Here is a 25,407-nt window from a genome sequence, read left to right on the forward strand (position 1 = left end):
GTAAAGTCAGTGTGGACATGCTGTGTGCTTCTTACAGCTGACATTATCAGTGACAACATACTCTGGAACCTCTGAGAAAGAAGGGGACATATACACTGTATATGTAATACTCATATATGCTGCAGTGCATCAAAGATCATTTTATAGCTCAACCACTTAATGTTAATAGCTATGGCTATTGCCACTTTTTCATTTACTTGAACATTTTCTTCTGCTTATTATGAATGTGAGATGTGTCTGTCCATATCATTTTCAGCAACGTAGGAAATTCCTCAGAAAAACTGCAATTTGTTTGTGTCTGATATCATAGGGAACACATAATGCAGGAACTCGCAGCCCTACAGTTGTAGCCGCATAGTCAATTTGTGGCAATGCTACCAAGTTAGATTTTAAGGCCATAGAAACATTTCTGCCTGCTTGCTCATAGGTAGTCATATTTCACATTCAAATTTACTTATACATCCTGATAGAAAGGAAGTGTGACAATAATGCATATGAAGTTAGATTGATCTACCCTTTTTTTTTTCTGTAACTGGGAACTGTAGATGTGAGTTCAATCTTGTACACTGCGCTCAAGAGTTCAGTTTCTACAATGCGGTTTGAAGGTGCAAGAAGACAAGCCCCAAGATGTCAACCACTCTAGTATTGGGGGCTCAAGGGAGCAAGCATTACTTACATTGTATGGGTTGGAAAACAAACCACCCTCCTTTTGTCTCTGCCAAGATGAATTTCAGGTAGGAGCATCGGTGCCCAAAACCCATTGCCTGCTGGCGCGGTGCCACATTTCGCAAATTAATGTCGAGTTCTAGGGCAAAGTGTTACAAAATGCCCGGCATCATGCTGAGGTGTGTCACAATGATATTGTTGTTTGATTTGTGAGTTACATTAAAAAAGTAGAGTTTTGATGTGTTTGGTTACCAAAAGGCGTATCAAAGTTGTTTATTGTTCACTGTCAATACCAGTGAACTTGAGTATCAAGGAAATGCAAAAGCAAAAGTTTTTTCTATTTTTTATCATTAAAATATTATTGGGAATATTTTCAAAACACATCTAAAACTCTTTTTGAAAGTGTATGGACAGGAATAATAGGTGACCATTGCAATATATGTGGGTAGGAATTCTCATGATCATGAAGGAGATGAATCAGTGTACACAATAAATAGTCACAAGTATCAAATGCTTCACATGGTGAGACATTTTAATCAAAATATTCAGTCCTGCTTTCTTCCTCCCAAGATCCAATAGATATTTTCCATTTGTGTGCACTCCTTCAAATGAAAGCAACTTTATTATAAAGACAATAGATTATCCTGAACTGCAGAACCTTTTTATCATTATATTTGTCAAGAAGTCAAAGTTGGCTGATACTGAGACAGAGAGAGATAAAGACAGACAGACAGACAGACACACACACACAGGTCAAGGGAGAGGGTAAATGTGGGGGTTGATACCAGAGCTTTACAGAAATTTGAATCGGTCTGTACTGTGAGTTGAAGAAACTTGTTCTTTGTAGAATCAAGATTAGCAAATAAAATTCTGTTTGCCTGCATTCATTTTTCAATGTGAAAAAAAAAATGGGTAAATTCTATAAAGTTACTGCTGGAAATAATATTAACATTGACTTTTGAGCTTGAACTTTGATCTTTTACCAGTATAAATAACTGCCAATTTCTACTATATACACCAACTGCCATCACTACTGGACTGGACAGTCCTAGCTGAGGTAATACCTGGAAATGACGGATTATTGCAGAAGTACAGTAACCCTTCAACCTTATTTTTTCATACAAATAGCTAATGCGACCCTGAAGTTATAGCTTAAACCATGCAAATTTTAGCCAAACTTCAATGACCTTTGACGTGACAGGACTATTTTGAGTGCATCTCCACTTCATTTTGCATATTTGGCCCAGGTACCAAGATAATTCATAAGTGTTTTTTTTTTTTTTCTTCTTCTTCTTCTTCAATGGTGACAATGAGCTGTGAGAAGGGTGAATGGACAATATAATGTGTCCTGCACTCTGTAGAGTAAAGGCATACAAATAGAATTGTGAAAGTGTCTAGAAGCAAGACTATTATGTACTGGATGATGCCAACAATAATAATTCAACATTGCATTTTGCCATATGAACCTGCCTGATGCAATAACTAGTAGTCCCTTGTGACCTGATGTCAATGCCCTGTGCATCACTGATGATTCTATCCGGTAGTTTGACATAAAAGTGCTTTTTCCTTTTCGTTGTCCCAACAGTGGGCCAGCCTAGCACAAGTGAGTACCAATAATAGCTAGCAGTAGCTGTACATGAAACTAAAGTGAAAGATGGATTATTTAAATCCACTACTATGTTACTTGAATTCTACATTTAAAAAAAAAAAAAAAAAATCTGTTACAATATTGAGCTCCTAATTTGCCACTTTCAAGCTTAGACATAAGAAAATGATGGCTTTTATGCATTTATGCTTTTAGGTTTCCGACATAAGACTAAAAGGTGATTCAATTGGTCATGCAATGAGTCAGGTGCATTGCTGTCTCAGTGCATAAATTAACTATTGTTACGCATACTGAAGCCCCTCAGTTACGGCTGATATAGACATTATTAAAAACCAGCACCCAAACTGAATCAGTCTATACATTGTAGTTTTAATATTCGCACACGACAACTTTCTAGCCCAATTTGCTTTGTTTGTGAATTGTATTGATGTCAACTAAAATGGAACGTTTCGCTGGGGTTACTACTGCTGGCTAGAACTAGGACTACAATGTGATTCCATAAATGCAAATCTGATGCAATGTCTTGTCCAATTGTAACAACCCCCTTATTTCAAGCCAACAGAAATTTGAGTAGACAGACATCGCATTTAATGATTATTAAGTCTCATCTTGTTGACTCATTACTGTGAAAGTAGACTAATGAACAACAGGTGATGCATTCTTGAGCAATTTGGAATAGGCTGGAATGGTTCCAATGTCATAGTGTCTGCTTTCAAGAGATTTCAGGTCATTTATAATGCAAGCCTTTGAAAAGAGTGAGTGTTTGTGTGTGTGTGTGAGGGAGAGATGAGAGGGAAAGAGACAGAAAGAGCGGTTTGTAATTCAATCCAAAAATAGTTGAATTTGGAGAGAACACATGTTTTCGAGGTGTTGATTTGTGAGTTGGCCTGTTTCTGCAAATGAATGTGAGAGAGCTGAAGAGGATGTAGCCATTGGCTGAGGAGATTTCATGCTCGAAGTGTACGACCTCAACCACGTTTCTTGCGAATTGAAGTTGACAACCAAGCAGAATGCTTGACCCATTTCGAGGTGTCTGCGTGGCCGCAGCTCTCGAAAAACATCCAAATTTGATTTACCCTGCAAATCGCCGAGTCATTTCGCCACAGAGTACAACAGGAAAACTGTCAGAACTCAATTTAGAGTTTGAATTTGTTAAAGGCACTTTGTGATTGTATGATTATGAAGACATGTATAGGGAATGCTTGTTTAAGTTCTGGCTCTACATCTAATAAGTATTGATAACTGAGGAGAGATACTGATGTTGGGGAAGTGTGCGCCACCACAAAATTTAATCATAGAGTTTATGATGCACTACAACAGAAGTTGCTTGAAATCATCGAATGCTGATGAGAGCCAGGTGCTATTTTTGTTGGCAAACCTGTTGAATTCATAAAAATAATCGTGAAGAATGTGTTGGGCATTGCATTCCTTAATACCAACTTGAAGTCAACTTGCCTCTTATAGTAGAAATGAGAAATAAAAGTACTCACCAACTCTTACTGTATGTCATTTGTTGTTTATTTGCCTTTCTCGAGAGAGAGAGACATACAATATGTACTAGGGTGGTCTTAATATTTCAAAACCAGCAATGGATGATAAGAACTGCAAAGTTTTCTAATGGCTTTGTTGCAGAAAAGATTTAGTGGAATAGTTTTATTAGTTTGATAGCACAATAGCAGCTGTGATAGCATTTTTGCAAAACTTTCAGGGTGTCTGGAAATTAACAGTGGTAGTTACCAATGTTGAATGTCACTTTTTCGTAAATCTTTTCCCTTTAGCCCTCAGATTTGGGACATTTGTAAGATTACGAAAGCATGATCATGTGAGAATGAATGTCGTGCTGACTTAAATGATAATGCCTCGACAATGTGTGTCCAACTTGGTGTTAGTCTTCCCTGTCAGCTTTAATAGTCGTACTGTAATATCATCAGCAAGGACCATCCCAACTTAGTCATCATGAAGAAGTGGTTGCTGAGACTGTTTTTTTTTTTTTTTTTTTTTTTTAGAAACAACTTTCCTTCTTTATAGCAATCTGAAAGATTGAGAAGTCTTTCAACTGCAGCAATACCTTTTGCTTTGTGAACAGCATAAATGCCTTTCCATGTGTGCAGCGCAGTCATTAAATTTGTGCTTCCATAATATACTTCATTTTTTTATGGCTGTAATGTAAAGATATAGGAGTGTAAGATATCATACACACAGACAGACAGACTACCAGATAGACAGACAGACACACACACACATATAATATACACTACTAAATGTAACATCTTAGTCATCTCACGCTATGAATTTGTGATGCGTTATGCCAATAGATGTACACGTATGATTCTTTTAGACTGATCTTATGGATATATCAAAACTTCTCTGGAGTGAAGTACTGTCGAGGTCTGCATGCTTTAAACAAAGTGAAAAATTTTCCTTTGAACTTTCCTGACTATAAAAGAAACATGGTCAATGTTTTTGTTAACACTGCATAGGACATGTATGTCAGTTGGTGGTCAAGCCTTTAATGAATCCACTTTATTTATGATATCCTCTCCTTCTGACACACAGGATAACCCTAACTGGACACAAGGCCAGGAGATGGAGATAAGCAAAGTGTCGTTGAGCAGGAAGGAGGCTGAACAGATCTCGTGTTCCCACTTGCCAAGTCTGCACAAGGCGACTGCAGTGGGGAGCGATGGCTGCAGTTCAAATGCCTATGTGCAGACCAGTAGTCAACCATTGCTTTCTGGTCATTCAGACTCTCCTTCTCAGGAAGATAGGTCGCATCTTGAAGAGCCAAGTGAAAGTAGCCACGGAGTTCCTCACAGCGTGGACGAAGAGATGGCCCTTCTCCTCCGGGACTTTCCCCGTGAGCTAGATGATGGTGGAGTCTGTGACCACCACGTAGCACAACCCTTGCGAAGATTGAGCGATCCCTGCCATGGTAATGCTGATCCTCAAGTGGCGTCTGTCTCCAAGGGACGATCTTTATCAGTATCTTCTAGGACAGACCTGTACCACGTTCGAGAAGTTTCTAAAGACACTCCTGGACAACGTAGTGTTTGTCAAGATGGCGAAGACCTCTCTGGCTCCCAGCCTCGATGTGCAATTCAACCTGGCAGCCTCATCTTGCCTTCCCCTCCTCACCACTCACAACCCTCTTTGCTGCCCACAAGTGGACACCGCAGCCCTGAAATGGCCAGACTGGAATCCCCACCCTACCATTCCACAACTGCATTCCCTTCTCTCCAAGACACGGCAGGTCCGTGCCATGCAGACAACCCTTTGGTGAGGACCTGTGTTGGTCCAGTGCCTTGCTGCCATGGTGAGCTCAAGGAGCGATTCCTGATAGTGAATGAAACCAACACATTTCCTGCTGGGACAGATTCGTTAAAGCTTGCACAGTTACCCCAGCATTATGGAAAGCCTGGCATGGACGGAGTGGCATGCATAAGTCTGAACAGGTAAGCATTTAGTGATTTCTTTCCTAACTTCCACAATCAAGAAATCTTATTTTTCTCTCTGGGTTTGTTCTGTGGGTCAGTCAGCCCCTTGTACTATTTTCCTCCTGCTGTGGTGAAAACATATGTTATCTTAGGTGATTTCAAAATGTGACAATACCAAAAGCAAGTAATTGATTTCTCCATAGGGTTGCAATGGATTTTCTATAACTTTTAGATGTTGATGAATGCAAAGTTTGTATTAGCCTTCTGTCATCCTTGATGATTACTAGTATAGTGAAGATGGAGAAAATAGATATCAACAGGGGAACTCAAAGAATTTCTTAACAACAGTTGCCCATGTGTGCAATTGTTTTTGTTTCTTTTTTGTTCTTGATTTTTTTTTCTTTTTTATGAAAGCTAAATTCATTATTTGTCAGTGATATTTTTTTTTTTCACCATGAAATACTGTATACACCTTATATTTAGTGAGTCTGATTTAGAAAGTTGAATCGGGAATCCCCAACAATTTTGCTAGCCATTAAACTTTGCAATCGTTGAGTGGAGTTTAGTTATCTATTATTAATTAGTCTACTTCATATGCACGTAGGTAGCCACATTGACCTTTGCCACTGCAATAACAGAATAGCCTAGACTGTGTCTTGACACTGGCATGACCAATGTTTGCTAGGTTGGAAAAAAGAAAACAGAAAAAACCCAAAACATCAATGTGCATGCACATTCACATTCACACATACATACATATCAGCAAAGCACGAAGGCAAATAAAGCATGCTAGTAAAGTATACTCTGCCTCAATTGCTCAAAGTATGAACAATCATATCAAAATTAGGTTCTGAACTCTCACGTATATTCTATGTCAAGAGAAAGCTAAAATTTGGTTACAATAAAGGATTTTCTTTTTAATTGCATTCGTGAAATTTTGCTCCATGAAAGTCGGCAGAAATTAGTTATCAATTTTCCTGTTGTGACAATGTGTGCCCCTCTAAACTCATTGTTTAGTATAAGTGCAGTCTTATGACACTCTTCATTCCAAGTCAGTGTCTCAGGTTTTATTCAATATTTGAAAAAGAAGAAGAAAAAAAATTAAGAAAGAAATAGACTGTTGTTAATTACTGCTGCTGTAATCTGCATGTGGTGATCTAGATCTTCAGTGAGAATCATGTTGATAGAAGCATGATCTCATTCGCTAGCTTCATGCACGAATCTGTCTCAAGGACAAGATGTTTTGCAAGAAAAGATAGCTCCGGATGCGAATGCGTAGGAGAAGCTTGTTTGTTCTTTTGTTGTGTTGCATTTCTTTATTCCTTCTTTCTTTTTGCCAGTATCAATTCATGCATGATCTCTCTTTCTCTCTGTCTAGTTTTATTACAAAGGGCTTTTTGGCCAAATCTTTGATAGCATTCATGCATCAGTGCCCATTCTGTTGTGAATACTTTGTAGAAAGTCTTGAAATGTTCACCCTGCTACAGCTATCTTTACTGCAACTGTATGAACATACTGTGCAAATGGCCATCAAAAATCAAAACATTTTTGCATGCAAAAACTTTTTTTTGCCTATAGGTACATCTTTAACCAAGTGTTCCTATTCTAGATGAGATAAAGAGAATGAATGTGGTTGGTAAATTTTTGGAGAGAAAGATCAACATTTTACAAAAAAAAAAAAACCTGCAGTTTATGACCAGCCACTGTGTAATGGTCTAGAACTGTAATTACAGGAATATGAATGTTCAAAGGAAATTACATTTCCAATGTGATGCCATAACCAGACATGCAACTGATAGTGATCAATTGCTAACATTCAAGTGATGGATCATATTTGTTTTTTACCTCTATGTTCATATTGGTATTTCAGGGGTCTAGGGCAATTACCCCCGGGCCCTTCCCCTGGCTCTAATCCTAATCCTAACACCCAAACTCCTAACCCCTTAACTTAACCCTAACTCTAATCTTACCACTAGCCAGTATTTAGCCGGGGGGGGGGGGGGGGGGGGGGTAATTGACTGGATACTGTATTTCAACCCTTGTTTTATAAAAGAGATTAAAGTACTGTACGAGCCGAAATTTGTTCGCAACAGATTTGTTATACCCCCGCCAAACGAAGTTTGAAGGGGGTATATAGGAATCAGCGGACGGTCGGGCGGTCGGGCGGTCGGTCGGGCGGTCGGTCGGGCGGTCGGGCGGTCGGTCCGTTGCAAATCTTGCGTCGCGAACTACTTCCTCAGTTTTCAACCGATTCCCATAAAACTTGGCACAGATGTGTGCCTTGGGTTGTAGATGTGCAAGACGTATTTTTTGACAGTACCCAAAAGTACGTTACCATGGTAACGGCATATTATGGGCAAAAATGGGTACAAATCTTGCGTCGCGAACTCCTCCCACAGTTTTTGATCAATTTTTATGAAATTAGGTACAGATGTTCATCTGAATATGTTTATGTGCAAGACACATATTTCCGCAGTGGCAAAAAGTGCGTTGCCATGGTAACGGCATGTTATTGGTAAAATGTAGGGCAAAATGCTTCATGGCAAAACTGCTACATCAGTGTTCTTCCAATTCTCATGGAATTCATATTGAATGTTTGTCTTAGGATATAGGTCAGCATGACACATTTCTTGACAGTGACAAAAAGTATGTTGCCATGGTAACAGCTCACATATTATGAGCCAAAATGATGAAAAATTTTGTGTTGCAAACTACTTCCTCAGTTTTTGCCCAATTTCCTTGAAACTTGGTACAGATGTGTGCCTTTGGTTGTAGATGTGCAAGACGCATTTTTTGACAGTACCCGAAAGTACGTTGCCATGGTAACGGCATATTAATAGCAGAAGATCAAGGAAAGATCTTGCGGATTTAACTACTTCCTCAGTCTTTTGACCAAAGCTTATGAAATGTAGCGCACACCTTGATCTTGGTGGGAAGATGTGCAAGACATATTTTTCGGACGTGTCGGAAGCTGCGTTGCCATGGTAACGGCATATAAATGGCAGAAGCTCAAGGAAAGATCTTGCGGATTGAACTACTTCCTCTGTATTCGACTGAAGCTCATGAAATGTGGCACACACATTGGTCTTGGTGGGAAGATGTGCAAGACATATTTTTTGGACGTGTCGGAAGCTGCGTTGCCATGGTAACGGCATATTAATGGCGGAAGATCAAGGAAAGATCTTGTGGATTGAACTACTTCCTCAGTTTTTGACAAAAGCTTATGAAATGTGGCACACACAATAGTCTTGGTGGGAAGATGTGCAAGACATATTTTTCGGACGTGTCGGAAGCTGCGTTGCCATGGTAACGGCATTTAAATGGCAGAAGATCAAGGAAAGATCATTCCTTGGGTAAGACTGTCGTCACGGGGCGGGGGTATTAATCACCTTCAGTGATATTTCTAGTTTTTTTTTTTAATTTTAGGAATCGACTTTGAACCAAACACACAAAGACAGTACATGCAAATGTAATTTCTCCCCCCTTCCAAAAAAAAACAACAACAACAAATAAATAGATATAAAAAAAAATAATCAAGCCATGCCAGCTCTGGATTATGCGCAACTAATAATTACCGGTGCTGTAGGTCTAGCATTCTGCATGGGCCATGATGTCTGGGGCATAAGGACATGCTGCTAGTACGTGCTTTGAATGCAGAACACACTAGACCTACTTGTTTATGTACAGAGAATCACCACGAAAAAAACAAAAACATTTAGTGCTAGTATTGTTGCTTCTTACTCACTCTTGTTTATTTCGTGAAAGTTGAAGGAATGATTACTAGACCGTCGCGGCAATGAAATAACAGACACTCAAAAATGTCTGACAAGTAGCAATTCACTGAAACATCTGTATGCAAAAATGGCCGCTCGTACAGTATACCCATATAGTGCTATTTTGTGTCATGGTAGTCTCTTATGCTAGGGCTCTGTAGCAATTTATGAATTGTTCTAATTGCATTTAAACAGGATGATTACACAACATGTGGCACAATAGCAGGAAGCCCAAGTAAAACAATATGATCTAATGCAAACTTAATGACAAAATTTTTGGCTCGAGAGTGAAAGTGTGACTTGGATGGGGGGAAAATACTTGAAAGAGGCCTAAACAAACAAATTACTCTGTGTTCAGAAACCGATTCTGTGCGGCACCGCTGCAAGGAGTCTGAATCTGTCACGCCACAGCCATTCATCAGAGCTTAATTGGACATGAAAATCCAAAGCTCACACAAAAAAAATAAAAATAGATCTCGTCCACACGTGATAAGATACAGGCCTTGTTTGTCCAGGGTCTGTCTGGTAGGGATGGGGGGGGGGGGGTGGATCAATACCTCGTAGGTCATTCATTCATTGCAAGTGTTGTAGAATCAATTACAGATGCCTTTTTCAGTCCAGCTCATTCTCCCCACTAATAATCTACACTGTTGTGTGAGCAGTGTTTTTAACTTGGAGTGAGCTGCATTGTAATTAAAGAGTGCATAACAGCGAAAGCATCATTTTGATGAAGAGAGCATTTTAGGATAAATATGCAATAAAACAAGCAGGTTTCAAAAATATATATGTTAAGACATGATGCATATAAATATAGAACAAAAGATATGTCAGTTAATAAGTCTGTCACATGGCATTCCTAAGAAATGCCCCCAAAAAGGAAGTTTGTCAAACTCATATTATATTTGATGTCTTTAATGATTCTTACAAACGTAAGAATTGCTTTAAAAAATTGCTTTTGACTGAAATATTCATAATCATAAATAGATCTAATGAATTTTTCTGTAATGAAAATGTTATCGATAAATCATCCTTGTAGTATACATGTATATCTTTGCTTCTTTTGCCACATTTGTACATCAATGTCTATATATCTTAACTTCAAAACTTATGGAAGGAAATTAGTTCTACACCGAATGCTTTCACAAAGCTTTAGAGTGATTTGAATTTTGTGTCAAGTAAAGGTGTGTAACTTTCTCAACAATATTTTCATCAACACATGCCGATGTTCTAATACATCTTGGCGGTGTATAATATGTGGCAGAGGTAGTTTCAAGAGAAAGTGTATCACCTGCTTTTTGTATTGTGGAACCAATCTTCAAACACATCCCGTCTCCTGTCTTGAAATCTATAGAAGATGATGATGTAGTATCCAGACAAGAAGATAGTGTGAGGCAACAGACGGGATACACCATATACCAGAAGCCCTACTTGTCTTGTACAAGCTCTTTACAAATCCTGGGTGTGCCTGTTGTTACGGGTTTACCTTCACTCAACTGCAGACAAAATAGTCGATGAAAAGTTTGTTGACACTGTGCAGTGCCCAAACCATCTTTGAACACAAGAGGCTGTGATTCTCTGATTCTCATTGTGTCCAATGTCATCAGCAAAGGAAGGATCAGTGTAGATCAAGTGCAACATTTGTATTTTAAATATGAATATGTTATGTACAAATATGGTCCAATCCAGTATGATTTGTGTGTCAGGAAATTAAGATAGTATACTATGCTTGTCTGATAGAAAAGAAGGCATACAGTTTTTAATTATGTCTATCTCGGTGAGTGTAATTACAGCAGCTTGCAGACAATTCCCACTTGCCTATATGCCTACAACTTGTGCATAAATACACACATGCAGTCCAGCAGGATGTTTGGACAGAGCGAGTCCACGTTGATTGGGCGGTTGTCTGAGGTCAGGTGCTATTGTGTCTGACTAAGGAGGCCATCTCCATTGATTGGCGCAAGAGCCTGGTGGATTAAGCTCCTGCCCTCCAAATGGGGAGGGCTTCGCCTGGCTTTAGTGTATTGTCTTGTCTGGCAGGTTGTAGCCCAAGGTGTCAGCTGTATAGTCTCCATTCAGACCAATACGCTTTACTGAAATTAAAAAAAAATGTTTTACATGGTCTGACAAGTATCACGTGGAGATGCCCGCATGTTCATGTGCTCAAACATGTGCCATGATTGGTGACTCTGATGAAATCATCACAGGAGTAGAATAACTATCAAACTATGATAGAATATATATATCAAACTATGACATTATTATGTGGACAAATAAGACAGACACCAAAAAAAAATGTAGACATGATTTTTAAATCTTCTGTTTGTGATTTTGTTTTTGTTTCCTTTTTCAGAATTCTGTTAGCAGGCTCACACTTCTGGGCATTTACATTGCAAAAAAAAAAAAAAAAAATATGGGAAAATGGAATGGTAGAAAACCTGAATGTTTCAATGTACGTACCATTCACACTGCTAGAAAAACCAGAAAATTAACCGTGTTTTGGCAGGAAATGCACACGTGCAAGAAAAAGAGGAATATTCAGATTTTGGGGAAATAGCGCACTTTGATGCGCAACTTGCCGTTCACTGTCTTTGAATGTAAACAGGTGGGCTGGAGTTTTCCATGAAGGGGGGGGGGGGGTGGTGATGTATTAACTTGACCAAAAAATGGAATTAGACAGGTGATGCAAGGAATGAGCATGTATACTGGCAAAAAAAAAGGGGGGGGGGGATTAAACTGCAGAGTTAAAAAAAAAAAAAAATCACTTTTGAGGAAGGTTTTTGAATTCCAGTTTTCACTCACATAGGCCTACAGGTAGTTGCCCAGCAACTTCCACTGAAAAGAAAATGTGTAGAAAACACACAAAAAAAGTGTGTAAAACATTATGGCTTTTCGTTGGCAATGTAAGCGCCCCTACTATCATGCTCTTTTGCTTTTACTGCCCCCCTCCCAAATTGCAATAGTTTACAGTGTAGTCAGTGGAAGTTGTTACAGCCACAACTTGGATGTTTCAACCTGGTCTGTCTCACATTAAAGGTCGATGCTTATGCATAGCGAGCTGTAATCGGCCGTTTGCCATTTTGTAATGGCACTTATATGCAACCAGTGTGCAGTTTCCATACTGTTTTCTTTCCCTTCCTCTTCATGCTTATCTTCTCCCTCGTTAAACTGTAGACTATATTTGTCTGACCATGAAACCCTGATAATTTTGTCATACATTAATCTCCTAATTTAGGTATTAGTGTGTTCTTCAGACTGTGCAGTGATGTGCCCCTCTCTACATAGAAAACCTTCCTCAGAAACTAAGGCTGCGTTTATCTAAAAAAATTCTGAGGCAGAATCACGATCCTAAACGCATTTGAGGCATTTTCAGGGGTTAGATAAACGCAACCGTGTTTTCAAACGCGTTTAGAAATGCCGTTTTGAAACGCCTTTCAAAGGGCATTTTGAAACACCTTTCAAAGGGCATTTTGAAACACGTTTGAGACCACGATCGCCATTCTATGAGTAGATGAACGCATTGCCGTTTTGAAACGTGTTTATATCTCAAGGTCAAACCCAGCTGTTTCCGGTTGTGCTCTCTACCCGTTATATGTGTGTGACTGATGAGGCATGTGCGGTGGTATGCAGTTGACCTTTACTTCCCGGGTCAAACGGCGCAAAGCAGCTGCGTAGTGACACCACTCGAATTGTATGATGGCTAAATAAACGCAGCACCCTGAGAATCGCATTTCAAACCACGTTTGCAAACACCGTACCAAACGCGTTTTGAAACGTGATTCTCTCTCTCAAGTTAGATAAACGCAGCCTAGCAACCAGATGTGAAGAGTTTGAGTGCAAAATGAGCTAACTCCACTCTTGTCTGATTTAGATAATTGCTATTGAACCTGCTAAAAACAAAGAAAATAAGACATATTGAACATTTTTTAACATAACTTCCAGAATACTCCTTGTCATCAAGTAAGTATCATTGGAAAGGTTTTAATATTTTGCTCTATCTGATGGACTAACTTTAAAAAGTTTGGAAATGGCATGTATCCCCTCTTTAGATCAAACTCTTATATTCTCAGCCTATTTCATAATTACTGCCAGAATGCTTTGAAACAAATAGGACCAAAGAAATGAATTTTGTGCCAAGCTTATCCATATTATACATCTCCATCAGGACCAAGGGGTCTGGCTAAACTGTTATTACAAATGTTTGATTAAAGTTGTCTAGGGGACAATCCCCTCCCTCAGAGGTGGATGTTGAACAACTTGCAAAATGAGTCGACTGAATTCTTTATAGCAGTAAGCCAAGGTGCACATGCAGCTGATCATGATATGGATAAATACTATTGTATTCCAGGTGGATGAAACGATTCTTCCATCATTTCTTTTTTTAAACATACACTTGTACCGGGGAGTGCATCGCAATTGTGATGAAAAAAAAAAATGAATGTAGGCATGACCAAGACATAGTCAAGACAAGGAATAATTATGTGCATTTTCAAAAATTGCTGACTTGTGGAGCAGGCATGGCTACCAAATCACAATGCACACAATATAATAAAGATAACACCTTTGTACGTTGGTTTGATACACTCCTGGCTGGGTAGTATTTGTACAAGGTCACATCATGAAAATAGACTCACATCTGATCCAGATTCAGATAATCAAACATCATTATAACCTGATTGATTTCTCGTCCATTATTGTGCCCTCATTGAACACTCATAATAGATGATTTCCGTTTTGAAAGGTTGACTTTCTGATGTCATAATGGCATTATCTCACTTTGCGTAATACACTATCATGGCCAATTTGAAATTTGAGAGAGCACAGTTGCAGTTACTGCTCTGCGATGGGAGGCTTCCATCAGGCCCATCTTTTTTGCTGTGACCTTGAGGGACAGACATTCAAGGACACACACTTCCCCCTCTACCAGTTGCTCGATGTGGAGACAGAAAAATTACATTCATAAAGATTGTATTGTGTGAGCCTTGATTGGGAAGCTCAGATGGGGTATACGTTTTAACCCTTTTAGCAAATGAAGATTCTGTACATAATGGCCCGTTGTTCCCTTGAGGGTAAAGCAATATTACTCTCATTTCGACAACTTTCTAAATTATGCAAAATATCTCACTGCTTGTCTATTATAAGTTATGTTTATTTGAAAGCCTAGTAAGACTTTACAAAGAGACAGGTGTGTTATAGTTTAAGTAATTCTAGCATGCTTTTCTTGACCTTTGACCTCTTTCAAATTACATGATATATTCTATATGAAAACAATCAAAATGGTAAAGCATAGAACTATTAAAAAAAGAGTGGACCGGTGGTTTTGGGCAATTCAGTTACTAATGGGATAAAGAGAGCATCTTGCCTTTATGATATCTTGCCTTTATGATAGCTGTTAAATGGGGACTTACATGTAGTAGTATGGATTCCATTAAAAAAAAGAAATCATTGAATCTAACCTTCAGAGGACTTCTTCTTCTTCTTTCAATAAAGTACAGGCCACCTTGTGGTGTATCAGCGTATTGGTGGTTATCAGACATTTGCAGATGGGAAAATCAGTGAATGAAGTGGATAAAAGAGGGCAAGAATGCATCTTTATTTTGCTCTCTACTGGAATTCAGATTAACATTAATAGAAAACTAAAGCAATTACTTCCTGGTCTTTCTTCTGACCCAAGCATCTCCTTCCCAGAGGGTCAAACAAATTGTGCACATATCCATGTAGGAGGACATGCTGTAGAGAGTGAGTTGATAGTGTAAAGCTGAAACGTCAGACCTCATACAGATGGTCATCAGGATTATTGTTAAGATATTTGACGTGCTTAAAGATCGAAAATTGTGAAAATACAATTGGAAGTACAGAAAAACTGCTTAGATTGTAATTAGAACAAAAAGCAGATCATCTATTCAATAATGTTATCATTTTAGGATTTTTTTTTTTTCACTGCCCATGTTTCATACATTGTACATTTTCTCCTCAGTTTTAACTCCATGGTCAACGACGCTCCCATGTGCAGGATATGTCATGAGGGCCCCCTCCCAGGCAATGACCTCATAGCGCCATGCCGGTGTGCAGGGAGCCTCAGCTACCAACACCGCAAGTGTCTGGAGCAATGGTTGCAGACTACGGGCAGAAGTGCTTGTGAGCTGTGCCACTTCCAATTCGCCACCGAGCGCAAAGGGCAGGCCTTCTCGGAGGTATGGTATCTGGGCTGACCACTTCTTGACCACTGCAGATTTCATGACTTGCTGGTCCACCTCTGTTAATACCTTCTGACAAGTCAGAAAGGGGATTTGTGACCGTGAAAAGGGATTTTTACCTTGAAAAGGGATTTTTTATTCTTGTTTCATTCTGAAACCTTCAAAATCATTGGCAAAGTGGGAGTTTTATTTTAAAGCAGTCTTTACCACATCATGGTGGGTGGCAGCATTGAAATGCACATCACAGATTATTATGTTTCTTCTCTTATGTATGCCTGCATTTATGATAGATATCCTTGTGAAATGTAATGAGAAAGAAATAATCGCATCCCTTATATTATGCTATTGTGGAAATGTAGTAAATTTTGCAATGATGACTTCTAATAGGGAAGAGGTAGTAATTGCAAAGACAATGACCAAAACCACCAGTCACCTTCTCTTTTATTTTTTTTATTTTTTGCTCTTTTTTTTTTTTTGGAGGGGAGAGGGTGGAATGGGAACCAATCAGCCAGGTAGTCTTTTGGAGGATGACAGTGCTGCAGTGCCTTGGTTGCATTTATGGTGTTATGAGTGATGTGACTGTTTATGAAAACACAAAAACTTTAAAATCACATTGCTTTCCTAGGGTCCAATTTCATTGAAACTTCTGTCTGTCTGTTTTATGCGTGTTAAAACTCTGTTTAATAAAGTCAGCTTTAACATTGAATGCATAATCAAGTTAGTGCATTTGAGCATGAGGAATTGAGCTAGATAAAACAGATTATGTTTCCTTTTTATACCCCCGCCAAACGAAGTTTGAAGGGGGTATATAGGAATCGTCGGGCGGTCGGGCGGTCGGGCGGTCGGGCGGTCGGTCGGGCGGTCGGTCCGTTGCAAATCTTGCGTCGCGAACTACTTCCTCAGTTTTCAACCGATTCCCATAAAACTTGGCACAGATGTGTGCCTTGGGTTGTAGATGTGCAAGACGTATTTTTTGACAGTACCCAAAAGTACGTTGCCATGGTAACGGCATATTATGGGCAAAAATGGGTACAAATCTTGCGTCGCGAACTCCTCCCACAGTTTTTGATCAATTTTTATGAAATTAGGTACAGATGTTCATCTGAATATGTTAATGTGCAAGACACATATTTCCGCAGTGGCAAAAAGTGCGTTGCCATGGTAACGGCATGTTATTGGTAAAATATAGGGCAAAATGCTTCATGGCAAAACTGCTTCATCAGTGTTCTTCCAATTCTCATGGAATTCATATTGAATGTTGGTCTTAGGATATAGGTCAGCATGACACATTTCTTGACAGTGACAAAAAGTATGTTGCCATGGTAACAGCTCACATATTATGAACCAAAATGATGGAAAATTTTGTGTTGCAAACTACTTCCTCAGTTTTTGCCCAATTTCCATGAAACTTGGTACAGATGTGTGCCTTTGGTTGTAGATGTGCAAGACGCATTCTTCGACAGTACCCGAAAGTACGTTGCCATGGTAACGGCATATTAATGGCAGAAGATCAAGGAAAGATCTTGCGGATTTAACTACTTCCTCAGTTTTTTGACCAAAGCTTATGAAATGTTGTTTTGACCAAAGCTTATGAAATGTTGTTTGGCGGGGGTATAACCAGTCGCTGTAGCGACATTTCTAGTTTTTTTGGGCTTTCCTTTTAACATTTATTAAAGTTTAGTGTCAACAGACAAAGAAGAATGCTACAGACTTGTGTAAAAGACCTGAAGCAAGATCCTGTGTGAAGTCACTTACTTCTGCAATGAAACTTTAGTGGGAAACCATGCTCATGAAATGTTCACTTTTCCAGTACAGTCACATGAACATTCAGTCGATGACATAGGAAGGAATCAATTTGTAGATTCTTGCTGGTACATGTTTCATCTTTATCTTGCGCAATTGGTGTCATGCACAGTTTATCATGTGATAGTAATGTGTGATTGTTAAGGTTCAACTAGTCATTACTTGAAATCTTGTCAGACTCTTGTAATACTGTAACACCCTTAAAGTCTGAAGAACTGTTTTTTTTTTCTTTTACTCATCATAGATGTGTGTGTGTGTCTCTCTCTTTCCCTCTTTTGTCTGTCCATGTTTTATTGTACCTTTTTACCTCCATCAAGGAGGGTATGTTTTTCGTGGTGTTGGTTAGTTTGTCTGTGTGCGAAATAACTCAAAAAGATGTGAACGCATTGAGATGAAACTTGCAGGAAAAGTTAATAATGACACAAACAGATGATGAAGTGTTGGTGGTGATCCAGGAATTTTTTTTTGGGTGAAATTTTGAAGGATTTTGTATATTTTGGCAGGGTGCACACTAACCCATATTTTCTACTGATCTGACCTGCCTGTCGGACCAGTAGGTACCCAATTTTTCCTTTTTTTACTGTTCAACATTCCTGAAAAAGTTACTGGTCCGACAGTGATTTTTGCTGGTCAGGGACCATTGGACCAGAGCCAGTAACTGTGCAGCGCTGCTTTTGGCAAATAGGGTCATCGATGAACTTCGGAGTTTAAGCTGCGCATATTTGAGGTTTGCATACGCATACTAAAGCGCACACTCTGCTCGAGGAACCGCGCAGCAGGAAGCTGATGAGGTAAACACCTCTTAACTTTTTTTTTATCATTGGAAAATTTGGTGATTTCCACATGGGTGCATGGGTGGAAATGAGCTGCTTGGCAGAGGTCTGCGCTCTCTGAGTGCTTTTCTAGTTTTTTATGTTTTATTGGTACTCTCTTTATGCATGTGTCTGTCCATCTGTTTCCATTTTGGGGTCTTTGTCTCTCTTTTTCAATATCTTTTTCCTCACTCCTATCTCTCTTTCGCTTTCATTTTTGTTTTTGTTGCTTCTCTTTTCCTGTTTATCTGAAGTATCAATATAAATGTTTACCTGCATGTCAGTCTGTCTTTAAGAGTCTGCTTGCCTCTATCTTTCACTTTCAACTCTATCCCTCTTTCTCTTCCTGACTGTATAACTGACTTCGCTTTTGGTCTTTGTTTCTGGGTTTGTTGATTTGTTTGGTTTGTTTTTTTTTTGGTTATATAATCTCTTCCATCCGTCTCTTTCACCTTCAATTTCACTTTATCTCTCTCTCTCTCACACTGTTTATCCTCATCTCTTGTCCTGCAGTGGATAACCCAGCCCGAGAGGACCAGAGACCGGAGGAACATCCTGACAGATTGTGGATGCTTCGCTCTCCTCACTCCACTGGTGTGCATCTCCGCCTGGCTGTGTTTGAATGGAGCCTACCACTACTTGAACGTCTACCAAGGGCGTGGCCTGGAGGGCCTGGGCCTGGTTGTCCTGGCAACCATCCTCATCCTCATCTATCTCTTCTGGAGCCTGGTAAGAGACTGGAGAATCATCCACGTGAAAAGAAAGTAGACATGTGATGTGTTCATAAGACTTGATCGGTAGCCACTGACTGTGGATTCCAAATGAGTATGTGTCAGGTGCAGTATCACGTCCAACTACTGTAAAACCAGAAATCTTAGCATGCATGAAACTTTCACAAGGAGCCGAGATTCGCGAAAGTAAAATACATGTGAACAATGTTTGTCTGCACAAAGCATTGAATGCCAGTGGCAGTTTGCAAAAGTTTCATGCCATCATGACAAAGGCCATCGGCTCTCATTCGCAAAAGTTTCGTGCCACGAGTGTTTCTGGTTTTACAGTACCCTCTCATATTCAGAATGGGTGCGTGGCGTCACTTGTTGCTATGCCACAGTGGTCCTGCCATTGTCATCCGTGATCCTGGGGGTTTAGCGTGGTAGTAAGGTACGTCATCAGGATTTCTTTTGGGATCGATGAACAGTATGGCATGGTTACGACTGCAGGACATCTTCCCAAGAAAGTCTGACGTGCTGCCTTGGCGATGAACTTCTTGCAGGTGGCTCGAAGCAGAGTTCTACGCACATTGAAGTAGAAAGTGAAAAATATGTTAGTCCTGTCAAACTTTACGATAGCTGAACCTGAAATGTAGTGTCTGCAATGCTAAAGTAGAATACTGAAAACGCTCATGGAAGTGAAGTGAGTTTGAATAATGAAGGGACCAGGATACCTTTGAAAAAGTGTCATTTTGATCTGTTTGGTGTCAGAGATTTTTTTTCCCCCCTGCTTTAAGTGATTTTTTTTTTCTTTTACTCAATTAGGTATAAATCCCAATTTACTATCACTCATCGTTGTCATCGCAGCATACTCTGTCAGAGCATAGCTTCTCTTAGGGCATCATACTATAAGTCCCAAGTATACATGGGCACGTGTCTACGGGAAATGCGTGCTGTAGCAAAATCAGTTCATCCTCAACGGGTTAATGGTGCCATAATAATGACATGCAGAAAGTGGAAATGCTTTACAGATCAGATTGTTGGAAGCAGCAAATGATTTACCTGCACCAATTAATCCACTTTGCTGTGCAACACGTCCCTAAATGGAGATTCAGCATATTGTTTTGAAATTTAGTCGCTTCAAATCACAACGTTCAGGAAGGGGTGTGGCACGTAATGTCTCTGAGCAATGATGCATACATTTTGGAAAGTGTCAGTGCATGCTCTCTCAACAAAAAGTTTTTAAAATATTTCTGAAAAAGCAAACATTACGTATCGAGATAACCCATCACCATGTTGTTGCAGTTGTCCCTCCTGGTGTCACATGGTGGGGTGGCATTAATTACAGAACATTAGGTCAGACGTTACAGACAGATTTATGGCATGTGTCCTTTGACTGAGAAACACTTTATTGCTATATTGTTCTCTTTGTTTGCTGTTCAATGTTGTGTACTGAATGCGTCTTAATGTCGCACATCCACCCAAAATCAAACCGAAAGTTTCAGAGTAGTCGTGACAATGGGCCCTTTGAATGATAAAACACGCGCCGGCAATCAAGGTCACCTCTATCACTTTTGAGACGCCCTCAGCAGACGCTGTGTCAGGAAACCTCTCGACCTGATCATATGCTCATCAGACTGTGTGATTAATGGATCCACAAAATAATTACCTGCCTTATTAGGCAGCTAGATATCGCCTCGATGATATTGGAGGCGATAACAGTTGATGACGTTAATGATGCTGGCTGCTTTACAATCCCTGGCATTGCGTGCTCCCCCATGCATTGAGGGGTGATAGTGCTTTCAATAGTTGATGGGTAATCTATATTTCTGAGAGGCTCATCTGGAAATGTTTATATCTGTCTGTCCACTGTGTGTATTGTCTGTCTGTGGTGCCTGTCTGTCTCTGCCTTCTCCTTTTTACCCGGTTTGCATGGTATGTTGGTTCGTCTTGTCTGTGCGCGTGTCTCTCTGTCTGTCAGTTTGTTCTATCAGCCTCTGTCATCCATCTGTTGACTGCGTCACTGTCTATCCCCTGTCTGTATGTCATGTTCCATGTGTCTTGTCGGTGTTGTCTACCTGCCTTGGCCCGCCTGTCTGTTCGTCTGCCGCGTCGTGAGCCCTTTTAATGTTATGTGCACAGTACATGTTCTCTGCATGCACAAGAGCCATACTCACACATACACACACACACACACACACACACATAATGTGGAATGCGTGGCGCTCATGGGGGAAACATATTTATGGAATTGGATAGCAATGATGATTATGAGCCCTGATTGTCTGGTTCCCACGGTAACGTCTCTAATAGACCGCATGAATAATGTGTATTTGGGTCGGGGGGGGGGGGGGGAGGGGGGATGGTTCAGTTGAAACAGATCAAGCAGACCCTGGATGAACAGGAGACACAAAGCAGAATTGCTTTTTCACAACGATGTAACAATATCTTTGACTCTTTCATATTTTATATATAAATATATAAGCCAGAATTTACATATACCAGTAATACATTTTTCCTTCCAGCACTTCGTATCCCCCAACTGTGGGTTTTATCTTCATTGGCAAAGCATTCTTTCTTTTCCATAATTTTCCCATTTTTGTTTTTAAGTTGTTGCAAGATCAATGAAGTATTATGCATTTATCTCTGTAAGCAGTGGTGAGGATGGCTACTGTGATCGTGGTACTTTCTAGAATCAGTTGTAAATAAAATGATTGCTCCTGTGGTAAATGTTCAATAGCTGTCCTCCAGGCTTATAAAAATTGAATTTGATCTTGTAATGCTTACTTTTGAAAGGGAAAGTGGGAAGAAATTTTCTTTTCTGCAACTACAGATCAGCACAAATTGAAACTTGATTAGGCAAATATGCTGGAGAGATGGCAGTAGATTGGAAAATGCAATTAAGGGTATATAAGCCAATCTTTATGCTGCACAACTCTGATGTTGAAAGTTGGCTCACGTGTGAGGCTTGTGTGAATAAGTTCGATTACTGAAGAGAAACTTCTGTTTTTGTGTCTGATCGTTGCATCATGCGAAATTAGTGAGTTTAAGAGGATAGAGTACCTCCCAGAATGGCTGCTACCTGTTAGTCGATTATAAAGTTTTGACCCTACGGCAGAGAATTATTTTGGGGTGTAGAATCACTCCAGAATGATGCAGTCATTGCTATCATTAAAATATGCACACACTTTCTTATTCTCTCTCTCCCCTGCCTGTCTGTTGTATCTCATTTCCGGTCCTACTGTGTGTAAGATGGACGTTTGTTGTGACGGCTCTGTTTTTCCCCACACTGGTGTAGGTGTTCTAGGGGGGTCTCCTGTTGGTGGTGCTACTGTTTTGACAGAAAGGTATACTTTCATGACGCTGAAATGTATACGTCTAGTTCCTTCAGGGGGTCTTAGTGTCTTGTCAGGCATAATGAGAACTGGTGGAGGCACTCTTAATGTCTGGAAACAAGTTGGCAATTATGTGCAGACAAGGTAACACTTTAAAAACCAGTTTCACAACGCTATACATGTCGCAGCCTGGCGCCTGCATGCTGGCTGATTGTGTCTGCGAGAGCGTGGTCGGACCCTGGCGTGTGGGTGAAGGCTTAAAGCTATGGTGTCAATTACCCCCCTTTTTATCTATCGCGTGCGGTGTCTACACTCCCATCAGCACACCGTGAACAATAGTTTTGAGAGGGGCCTGGATCGGCAGCAGACGATGATGTGTAACCATGGTAACAGACAGGCATGAGTGATGGAATTCATGGAGGATGAAGTGATCACATTTGCATTGCTATCAGAAGAACGAAAAGGGAATCAGACATTCAACGTCATGAGTAAAGCACCTCGCTCTTTTCAACACAGTGCAGTACCTTCTTGTTTTTAAATATTGTAGACCTGTCATTCTCGTCTGGTGCATGATAGATCCATGTGCAATATATTCTTGGTCAGTCCAATTTTAAGTGATAACATTGTGAAATGAATCTTATGTCTGAAAGGTGTTGACACATACAGTAATTGTGAAAGTCTCCTAGACTATGGTTAACTGTCCATGAGTAATGGTGATAGTGCACTGATGGCATTCATAGGGAAACCCGTTTTATGTGTGACCATGTGTAGCTTTGGTTTCATTTAGAGATATGACTGTTCAATATGTAGCATTTATATTTTCTTTAAAGTAAATAAAAAAAACCCCAACCAAACAGATGAACGTAATACAAATGTTGAGCTGATAAAGAGAGAGTGGCCGAGAGTCACTGGTAGACCTACATGTATTCATAAGTGGATTGTAACTGAATGTCCATCTTATATTTGTTTTGACTTGTCTGGAAATTGGCCAAACTTCTTAATAGAATCCTAGCTTTGAATTTATATCCCTAAAAACGGTTCTTCTCCATTTGATTTGTTAAGGATCAATATATAGGCCTCCATGCTTTCTTCATCAAACTGTATTTGACAAGATGGCCTGAATCAAATGAATATAATGTGCTTGTTTGTATATATGAATATCTGTATGTGTATACATAATACTTCAGCACAACTGACAAGGTAAACAGCTAATCCGACAGTCATAGGAAAGCGCCATGGTTGATACCACACAGTAGAAACTTTTGTTTTCCGTTGCAGGGACAGTAAACATCATGTGTGACAATGCCCACTTCCCAAAATAGATCCACATTCTCGTCTTTAAAGTCATGCCTGTTTTTTCTACAAAAAAAAAAAAAAAATACATAAATACATTCTTGATGCAGATACCGTTAAGCCATAAACCTCCGTATTACAAGCCAAGTAAATCTTTCTTTCAGGAACACAAAATTGTAGGCTGTTTCTTGCTCAAATGTATTGGACACTTGTTCATTGAGCCCTTGTGTCAAGTGGTAATATTTCTTTCACACCCTGCTGATGCCTGGATTTCTCAATCTTGTTATTTGCACTGTGTGTGCAAACAGCCTTTAGTGTGCACCGCAAACGCAACAGCTGTTGCATGTTCCAATGATGGAATGACATGATGCATGCATTCTCAATAGATCACCCTTTTTTTCTTTTTTCCAGAAGCAAGTGTTGCCGGGTGCATTTATGCTCAATTTACGAATAAGGCAGAATTAGCATTTTGAAATGGTGATCCAAAATGCTGATCTAAAATGTCGTTCACAAGGCTACTGTCAGCCCAAACCCAAGCAAGGAGGTTGAAGAGATGGAGTATAAACAACAGAGTTATTCCCTTTGATCTATGTTCGAAGCCGCCGCTCAAAAATATTCGAAGCATGTGCCAAACAGGATCTGCCGCGCCAATACGAAGACAATTGACTCATGTCTCATTGCATAATCACCAGCCACTTTCAAAGGAAGTGATGTCTTTGTGATGGTAATTACTTTTCGCTATCCCTTCTTATAAAAGCTAGGTGGAACAGACACGAGGATGCGTTAACAGAAATTGAGGAAAAAATGCTGAAATGAAGATGAAAATTACTCGACTGGGCATACGCGGGCACTAATCTGATATATCTATCAATAAAGAATTATACTTGAAGATTATTACATGTTAGTTTCACTATGGAAATTAAGTCGAAAAGTGATAAAACCAGCTTTCCAGGATGGTACAGTTTTAAACATTTTCACATAATACAGCTCTGATTTACACTTTTGCGCAAATTTCTGAATGGAATTGACTTATGTTTTACATGCTTTATTATTAAGTTAAATTTTATTTCATTTAATAAATAAGCAAAATATGGCCAACGTTATGATAATTACGTTCAAAATGAATCTTCAGATTGCTCAGCAAGACGGCGGCTTGGAACATCGATCATCAAAGGCACAAGTGCACCTGTGGAATTCTTTTGTACATCAATAGAAATCTGACAACTGTTTGAATAATTACAGCCAGTTGGAACTCGCATGTATAAAACCTCCTTGACCCAAGTGTAATTTGTGGCTTGAGTGAATGCAGCAATACAGTATTAGTAGAACACACCAGTGGAATTTGAGGAAAATTAGACTATCCATTTAAAAGCTGCAGAAAGCTCATCAGTTGGGGAGATTGTACAATAGGAGAGTTAAAAGCTTCAATTTTTTAAAATTTCAATGCTGCCATTGCTGGATGAAAAGACTACAATTGTTACTGACCTCATACCACTACTGGACAACAATGTGAGGAAACTATAAAGAGAACTCAACATATTTTCACTCTGCAGGCATAATGAAAGAGCACTTGATTTTAGTAATACATTGTACCTCTTTTAGAAAGCATGGGGTAATGTATGACAATAAACAGTCCAGGGAATGTGTACTTTTCATGAAAAATAAAGTTCTCTTTATATTTTCTAAATTATCTGGATGTCCTGTGGTGACATCACAAACTGTTGTAGTGTTATCATCTAGTGATGGCAGCACTGAATCTTCCAAAAACTTATAACTGTAGA

General features: G+C 39.5%; 1 protein-coding gene across 1 annotated transcript in view; it reads left to right on the forward strand.

Moving 5' to 3' along the window:
* LOC139721692 (uncharacterized) overlaps nt 1-25,407 on the forward strand; it is a 77,525-nt gene that overhangs the window by 42,442 nt on the left and 9,676 nt on the right. Inside the window, exons 2-4 of the mRNA XM_071633022.1 lie at nt 4,829-5,724; nt 15,454-15,670; nt 18,802-19,017. Of these exons, the coding sequence (XP_071489123.1) occupies nt 4,829-5,724; nt 15,454-15,670; nt 18,802-19,017 (1,329 nt within the window). The remainder of the gene's footprint in view (nt 1-4,828; nt 5,725-15,453; nt 15,671-18,801; nt 19,018-25,407) is intronic.

The sequence above is a fragment of the Diadema antillarum genome, unplaced genomic scaffold (assembly GCF_040938485.1).
Source record: "Diadema antillarum isolate AM-2024a unplaced genomic scaffold, OU_Dant_1.0 scf00000147, whole genome shotgun sequence".
NCBI classification, from domain to species: Eukaryota; Metazoa; Echinodermata; class Echinoidea; order Diadematoida; family Diadematidae; genus Diadema; species Diadema antillarum.